The 9,160-nt window shown below is 46.9% G+C and overlaps 1 protein-coding gene across 1 annotated transcript; it reads left to right on the top strand.

The window, feature by feature from the left end:
• Window positions 1-2,063: 2,063 nt before the first annotated feature.
• On the top strand, window positions 2,064-2,744 carry T265_07359 (hypothetical protein; the record flags this gene model as incomplete). Its single annotated transcript, XM_009172858.1, has 1 exon — window positions 2,064-2,744. One exon carries the CDS (start codon window positions 2,227-2,229, stop codon window positions 2,683-2,685), a length of 459 nt encoding a protein of 152 aa, XP_009171122.1.
• Between the last annotated feature and the right edge of the window lie 6,416 nt (window positions 2,745-9,160).

The raw sequence follows: 9,160 nt of genomic DNA, 5'->3' as shown, positions 1-9,160 counted from the left end.
AGTGGAGAGTGCAGCCATATGATATGATAAGCACCAGAGTTACCCGGTCAGAATACGAGGAACAAACACTGTTTTACCTGAATAGCCGCATTTCAAAAGTACACACTGTCCGATTTGCTAGTGTTGTAACAGTCCCTGGATGAATGGCTTCATTAAATTATCTGACAGGATATGGCTTCAAATCGCCACACGAACGTTCTGTTAACCTACACATACATACCAGTGTTTTGTAGCCGATGTGTTTTCTCGGGGAATAGTGCACTTAGTAGTATGCGTACAGAGATGGACTCAGTGTTCACCTATAAGCGGAGGCTCCAAATGAAATGTGTACTTTGCCTGACCATTTTACAGAAGGCTAGCTGCTACCTCGTCACACCCCACATTTTCCGTTAAATTGTCGCAAACCAAAATAGGTCTAACATCCGCTTCAGCCGATCACTCCAACACAGATTACAGCGTATCTTCTCGTCGCGCCGTCCACTTACACTTCTCTAGATGAAAGAAACAAGCACGGTGTAATTACCTGCACTATCGAGCTTGACAAACGTTTCCTCTGAGCAGCCGTACAGAGTGAGCTCGGTTATGCGCGAACCCTGACTAACTTCGCCCTTGAGTAGAGCTTCTGAGTCTGGAGTGCTCTAGTTACATATGCCTCTTGGATTCTCGTTTTTCCCACTTATTCAGCTTTTGTGTAATACTGAGTGACAATTTGTTTAGGTTTTCACATTATATATTTCCCTTTGGAGCACTAAGAGCTTTCTATACCGTACAGCTAAGGGTGGCGCATAAGGACCATCCACATCGTATTACTCGTAACCACCACCTAGCACTGAATTAGTACAAATACCCCGAAGAAACAAACAGGGACAACTATACAAAATATGCCTGACGATCTAGGGTAGGTTTCCCATTGCTCATGGGAAAGCGGTTTCATCAGCAACTCATAATCTTAACGATTCGCCTTCCAGCACACAAAAAATCATCAACAAGGGCTTCTCAGGAGGAAAAAGTACATCGAGAGCTACAATCCACCTTATGCGGTACACATGCTTACACAATAAGCTATTTTTGGCGAATTTCTTTATGGCTCGATAACATTTAGGGTTTCGTAAGAAAGTATGTTTCCCACTTTATAAACGCTTCCTTGCGGAATTCGCCCCTCTGTACCCAATTTATTGTTGTAAGTTAGAAATGCCTTTTTACTTGCTGCTTTCATTTAACACTGTATTGATCTTTGTCTTGAGAAGTGCATTCTGAGCAGACCTCAATGGTCATCGAACAACAATGAATTAGGGACGTCGCACTGCGAACTTCTTAAAGTTGGTGAAAACGTATGCGACAAGAAGCGTGAACTCTGCCCAAGGCTACTAAATCTTGGGGAATCGTTAAATTCTTTAGATGCTTGATTCGGATGTCACGGAAGATTGACGTTCGAATCCTGTGTGGGTGTTCCTCAGGTGGCAGACGCGGTAGGGTGAAACTTTCGGCGGTTGCTCTAGTGCTAATGAGTTTGTAAGAGCACCACCAGTGCTCCCGCCAGAGGGGTCCAGGATGTCCACACTCGACTGGCGTTTTTTCAAGAACGACTGAGTTCTTAGACGGATAAGACTTTCTTCCCTTAGTTACTGGCATCATTGGGGCTGATTAATTATGAAAATTACAGACAGACCCCATTTCGGTTCTCACATGCCAAATAATCGGATCTGAAGGGCCGGAGAACCGACCGGATCCGAATCGGAGTCCTCCGCTTTTCATTCATTCATTCGTGTATAAAAACCGACCTGGCAACTTCTTAAACTCAATGATAATATATCACCATAATCCCTCCAAACTAAGTAGTGAACATCACGCACAATCTAGTCTAAATCGGTTGCAAACATTCTCGGTCGATCCAGCATACGGCACGCCTGACGCACCGTGCAATCGATAGGCGTATTGACACTTCAGAAAGCTCTACGCAGCCTGAGCCTCAATGCATGCGGGACAGACCTAACCAGGCACACAGCTTGCATATGTGATCGATCCATTAACGATCACAGACAGGCTTGAAAAGTTGATTGGCTGATTTATAGGCAAATGGCTTCAACCAATGAGACAACCAACGAACACCCTACTTTCCGCCCTGTGTGGTCAACGGATTGGTTGACAGAGAAAACGCAGGAGGCGGACTCGAAATAAGACCGGAGCTCCGAGGGCGCTCTCACTATCACTCTTCAGACGTGCACAATGCAGATCTTCGTGAAGACGCTGACCGGCAAGACGATCACTCTTGAGGTCGAGGCCAGTGACACAATTGAGAACGTGAAGGCGAAGATTCAAGATAAGGAAGGCATCCCACCTGACCAGCAACGCCTTATTTTCGCCGGCAAACAGTTGGAGGACGGCCGTACGTTGTCTGACTACAACATCCAGAAAGAGTCTACTCTTCACCTGGTGCTTCGCCTTCGTGGTGGTATGCAAATCTTTGTGAAAACCCTGACTGGCAAAACGATCACCCTCGAGGTTGAGGCTAGCGACACAATTGAGAACGTGAAGGCGAAGATTCAAGATAAGGAAGGCATCCCACCTGACCAGCAACGCCTTATTTTCGCCGGCAAGCAATTGGAGGACGGTCGTACATTGTCTGACTACAACATCCAGAAAGAGTCTACTTTGCACTTGGTTTTGCGCCTTCGTGGTGGCTAAATATTCGTTCTAGTAAACTGCACTGTCTTCATTTCCGTTGATTAAATTGTAATCTTATTATGTCACTTTTCATTGCAGCCTGGGTTTGCTCGTGATAAGTAGATGTGCGAATTAGGGGCATCAGTCTGCGGTATGTTTGGTTTCTAGTTCCTAGCTGCTCGCGGAACCAAGGCATTTTGTAATGCGCTACGACTGTATACTCATGCAAGTGTTTCAAGTAAAATGGGGAACGTAGGACAATATAAATTTTTCAGTCAAAATAGTCCAGCCATAACGCTCGTGGCCTTTGAGGTTGGATGTATTCGGAACGCATATCTCACAATGGAACGATACGCCTGACATCCCTATTTCTTGGGCTGGCTGTCTCGGTACTCTCATAAACATCGGGAAGCATTACTTTAGTAGCCCCGCTAAGCCGATTACATCACCGCCTGGGGCCTTTGGTTTGGTTTATTCTGGGGTGAAACAGATTGGTTGACGAAAGTGTTTCAGGGCTGCTGACCAGTTGCCTAGAATGGAGTTAATGACCTAACGGTTGAAGATTCCCGATAAAAGATGGTCACATGGTTTGCCTATGCAAACAGCCCAGGCAGGAATCAGCAAGCTTCTTTACCTAGGTGAGCAGGCGGGCAATGGTTTTCAGATTTTTGTCACGGAATGAGGGAGCCGCGGTGGTATGCTCCGACCAGCGAAAGTCTCGTTCGGGGATAGCTGTCAATATACTTATACAATCAAATAGTTCGTAACTTAGGCTCCTGTTCATCTCTAGTCGCGATCTCTTGTATGGTCGGTTCAACATTGAGATTTTACTCCGTTACCAATACGGACCTTAAATTACGCTGAGGAGTTAAGTTCCCGAGACAGCCGCGCAGTCACAACAAGCCATCGTTCGTTCAGTTTGATGCTCGATAACTCAGTGGTTAAAGCGCCAGTTTACTGACCGGAAGGTCAGTGGAAGCCGACCTCTGCATCTCCACTTCCTCTGTCTAAGCTTGGGCAGCCTGGCAATACCTCAACCCTCGTGCTTCCTTCCAGTGGCATGTCAGTTAGGCTCCGAAAGGGTGCTGCAGCTGAATGCTTTTTTCGATGTGATGATAGTGTTTTGTTATTTTCAGGGTCGCTTATTTAGTACGCCTCACCCTTCCATAACAACTTCCGTCTGAATATTACAATGCAGGCCTTGATTTGTCCGGCTACGGTATGCCACCTCAGTATCACCTATTTGATGCCTAGATCGGGGAGGCCATAAGATCTTACAGAATGTGCTGACTCATCCAAAAGGTCAAAATAACGGAAAGTAAGTCATTCCGAACCGTTCAATTACTCGAGTGACTCGATTTATCAGCTATAAGCCGTGTATCATGAATGCACTGGTTCCAGCTACTATAGGTCCTACCTCCGGAAGGTCGGATAGTGTGGAAGACATCCAGCTGTTGGAGTCGATGGCATGTTCAGTTAGTCCGAGAACTGGGTAGTTGCAGTGAAGGCGACTGCGCACCTGGGAAGTTTCTGCCAGCGTCATTAATTATTGGTGACTTGAGTCCCGGGGTTCCCACCCAGGGAGACAACAGATGTCGATCTGACTCATTTTACTAGTTCATGCCTTCACACTTCGTTGCCAAGTCGTATACTGTTCAAATCTTGGTTGCTTCCACTCAGAGCTGGACAAAAAGAGCGCTTCGAGGCAGATGGTCATCTGACATCCAGAGTACACGTACTAACCCCCGAAACTTACGAAGCATGAGTAACTCATCTATCGTGGGAGATTAACTTCTCCCTAGGGCATACCTCAGCATTGCTAATCCCCTGATTCCAGTAGGTCCAACTAATTCTTCGTAGATCGATGGTAAAACACTGACAACCCTCGTATTTCCTCTGTGCGTAGAGACCACGTTTCTGATTCACAAGACAGTATGGGTCGTACCGCCACAGTGTAAACTCTGCACCATGAGTGTCGGAGGTTGCCTTCCCGATTCGAGAGGTAATATCGTCTGAAGCCGGTCCACCTGAATTCACACAACTGCCCTGAGAAGCAAATTTATCTACCGCGTCGATTGGCTCGTCTGCAAGCATGAGGTTTCATTTTGATTCCGCCAACTTTTCACTGCAGATGTGAGACACACCCCAAACTGTGCGGCAGAATTATTTAGGTTATTCAGAATGGTTCGAATTCTTGAAGGATCTGAAGTAAGAATAGCAATATCGTCCACATACTCAGTACCTGTGAGCTAATGCTCCAGGAGCATTTCAACCCCCACCCCGAGGTTTCATGGGCAGTGAGAATAATTCAAAGCAGCACATCAGTAAGAGAGGAAAAATAAGAGAGCAACCTCGTTTTGCACTACTAGACGAGCTGAGGTGCATCGAGAACGTTCCGTACACTCGCACCCGTCCATAGGATTTCGCATACAATTCCCTTATAAAGGATATAATTTGGAAGGGACGCCTTTGATCGCCAGGTGCTGTCGAAGTTTGATAATCGGCAGAGTCAAAAGTAGCTTTCAGATCAAGAAAAACGACCAACGTGGGACGTTTGAAAGAGTGGTGCTGCTCAAGAACGTGTTTCAGCGTAAGGCTATGGTTGACGCATCCTCGCCCCGGGCGAAACTAAGCTTGATTCTCACGAAGCTGTCTCTCCGGATGAGCTGTGCAAAGTGATGTTAAGATGCTGCGGTAACCAGGCTGATGCCACAATGGTTTGCGAACGACGCTCCTCCGCCCTCCTTGAAGGCTGGAATGACGGTCGAGGAGCTCCAGTGGGCCGGCATTCCGTTTCGTTCCAAATCTTCTGAAGCAAACTGTTCACCAGTACCTTCTTTTGATGAATGTGGGATTCAGACCATCTCTGGGCCATGTGTTTTGTCGCGTTGAAGGAGTATCTCACGCTGGATTTCTGTTGACTCTGGGCAGGTGTTGATGTTCCATTCAAGCTTGTTGGGTTATCTCAGCGATTGTGTTGAATGGGACCAGCCGGACTGTTCTTTGAAGTGCTTTGCACGTCGCTTCAGACAACGATGGCCGTTCCATCTTTTTCGCTTATAGTTTGGCTGGCACTTATTATGGGCAGTTGCTCGAATCAGCTGAAATGGGGCGCCGCTGTTGCCTGCAACGAAAGCCCTCCCCATTTCCTGGACTTTCGCGATCCATTCTTCAAGCTCCTGATTAACCGGTGTTTGAGGGATCTACATGCGCCATCATAGTCGCTGCTTGCTGGTATGGCTTTCCTGGCAGTAATAAGATGCTGAGTAGAGTCGGATGGTTTGGACAAACAATTCTGAAAGTTGAGAGCATGGCTTCCTTAACTCGCTTGCTTTCAACTTCGAAGCGCTCTCGTCATCTGCATGACTGAGTTTTCGGTAGCTTTCTAGCTAGATCAGCTCAATACGCTTGAGCGACTGAAACTTGTCAAAGTTGATCAATAGAGTTGCGCTGCACTGGCACGCATAATGCTGACCGCAAGTGAAGTGATCATCGGCCCGCATAATAGCATGGTCAGATTCAAGTTGCGTACGATAACCTTCAAGTGAGGCTCTCCATCCGATAACCGCATTGTCCATTTGAGTCCATGATTGTCTTGTGGTTACTGGCCTTCATGTAACTCGATTTCAGCGTTTATGATGTCAGGATTAGAGGATGACCTGTACACAACTGAAGCAGCCTCTCTCCATTATCTTTGCATTGAGCGCCCATTCCAAATTTAACATCCAGGTGTGCTTCTTCCTGACTTATTCGTCCAACTTCGGCATTCATATCACCTGCCAGGATTACTATACTGTCCTTCTTGCTTAACAAAGCAGTCGTGACCGACCTTGATGAAACCCGTCGTTCTCAGTCTCAGAACTGTAGTCTGTGAGGTCGGATGCCGATAGGGCGAATAAACACCGTCTGTCGCATCAATCTACATTGATCTCAATTGAACCAGACAGCCGCACAGCGTAAAGATGACTGTTTGCTTAGATCCAGCCCAGCAAAGCCCTTTCAGCCTTGAGGTTTAGTGCAACTTCCACGCCGTAGATACCACAAGTCATTGTGTCAGGATCACCAGCTATTCGAAAAGTGAAATGCGGAAATCTGAGCTCATCCTAAGTGGCTGTAGGTGCACAACCGAAGTGGGGTCTTGATGTGTGTTTTGGAGAAACACGATATATATCGACAGATAGGAATGCAAGGTTTTAACGAGAGATTCCTTTTGCCCAATTCGACAGAGAGTACAGACATTGAAGGCTGCAACGCGAACCAGATCTCTGGTAGATATTAAATGAGTATTCATGTTTATTTTTCTGGGCAATGGTTCAGACACCGAATAATGGCTAGGGGACTGGTAGATGAGTTGATAGTACTGCATAGTTGGATGGGTGGAGAGGGGATGTAGGGGAAAGCCAGTGGGCAAAGAGCTCCAAGCCCCCCCCCCCACGATCCGGAGGAGGTTTGGTTGAGGTACCCCACCTTGAGCCTTTGACTCGAAGGTCTGACCCACAAGACTGGGAGGATGTTGAGTTTTCTTCCAGAACCAATCCCCTAGGCTCTGACTCAATAGTCTCACCCACTTGGTTTCAGAGTGCAAGGCTTGACTGCCTCGACCCTAATGCGGTTGCGTACAACAGGTGCCTTTTGAACAGCACCAAAAGTATTTCGACCGTATTGAATAAGTCGCCAGCGATCACGGTCAACCGTTGGGCAATCGGGGTTTGTGGTTTTGAGGATCGACCTTTTCTTACCAGTACTTCCTCGGAGGAAGGCACCATCACCGGTTCCATAAATACGGACATGCTGGTCGCCTGGCGGAAACACCTTACTACATTCACACCCCTATCAAATAGGACAGTACGACTTTATCTCTAGACCGTCTCATAATACGATTACTCGCAGTATGGGGACTCGCCGCTCCTCATTGGCCTTCGTGTAGTGGTTGAGCCCTTAGGAAATTTGTTCCAGCTAGTATAGCCCACGGGATCACTGCAGCACAGAAGCCCGACCACCGTGACGGAGTGACAGCTTTAGATCGGGTCCCAAGCTTTACGCCCTTGTGGACTGACAAAAGCGGATGAGATGTACCTATCTTGTTGCGAATATCCATATTAACGGACCCTCAATCTGTGGTCTCTCCGTAGAAGTAGTTACATACTGATTGTTGACCAGGTGGCGGATGAGCCTGGTAATTGGCTCGCAAACTTTTCACCATTCTAGGAGACATTGTCAGTGCGTGATTAAGTGAGACCCGCCTTGCGCTAACCAACACGTAATTGGTGCTTATCCGTTTTTGGATTATTGGTGCATCACATGTCCATTTCTTGATTTGAATAGATGAGGCTTTGCCGGGCCAGTCTTGAGTGCTGTGCTTAAAGGAAGAACACTCATTTGCTAGCCTTGTTCGCTGATGAGACGGTTGCTGCCTGTTGAGCAATGGTCATAAGGTGTCAGACTGCCCCAAATGAACTCGAGATAGCTCAGTGGTTAATACACAAACTTACCGACCCGAACCCAACCCAGGCATCTCGACTGGACTTGTCTGGACTTGGACAATCTGCAGTATCTCAGCCATAGTGCTCCCTTCGGGTGTCGTGACAGTCATGCGCCGGATTGGTGCTACAGATGAATGGTTATCATTTATTTTATTTATTAAATGCCTCAGATTCCGGGAAGTGTCGTCCACCGTCTTCCCGACCCGTATGGCTCAATCATGCACATAGTCTCCCACCAGACTCTACCGAGTGATTGCTTGTTTTTCTGTAGGGAGTTCCTCTAGCTCGGTCTTTCCATTTGCTGTCCCCCAAGTGAAATTCGGGGAACATAGAAACAACCATTTTTCGTGAAGTAAAGGACCACTGACACTTCCTTGTGGGCATTAGGTTTTGTACGTTTACCTGTCGATCTTATGGTGCTGGAATGTTCGCAAAAATCATGTAGTGCATAAACTGGAGAAGTTGACCTAGGGGCCTTTCACACTACATGAAGAGCAGAATAACGATAGTTACTGGGACAAGAACCTCAGTGTGGCGACAGACGACGGCTATGATAATGCCTCACAAGTATCGGTTTATCGCTAAGCTTCTAGTTGGACAGTCCAGGTTTCGCTTCCTTAAAATGACACTGCGCGTGCGGAAGCTTTGCACACACGGACTTTTAGCGAAGCACTGATCTATTTTTGTCGCCAAACAAGGGATCTTGATGAGGATCCGACTAGAAACTTCATCCTTCAGACCTCTGGAACTGAAATAGCTTCCAAGGTAAAAATTTCCCCGCAACTTCAGCAGAGCCATCGTCGAGACAGAATCGGAGTAGGAGATGACTAATCAAATAACGTCACTCTTCAGTCATGTGAAGTTTGACTAAGACCGAAATTGCGAACAGTAATGGTTTAATCTAAGAAATTCTGTCCTCCAAGCACAGTGATTATTTTGTCCATGTATTGCAAGTGTCTCAGTCATTCGCTTGTAAGCAGTTCCACACCATTGCTCGAGCGTCCATCATGTCC

Source organism: Opisthorchis viverrini (assembly GCF_000715545.1).
Source record: "Opisthorchis viverrini unplaced genomic scaffold opera_v5_169, whole genome shotgun sequence".
NCBI classification, from domain to species: domain Eukaryota; kingdom Metazoa; phylum Platyhelminthes; class Trematoda; order Opisthorchiida; family Opisthorchiidae; genus Opisthorchis; species Opisthorchis viverrini.
The sequence above is the reverse complement of the archived record's forward strand: the minus strand, read 5'-3'. Positions and strand labels throughout refer to the sequence as shown.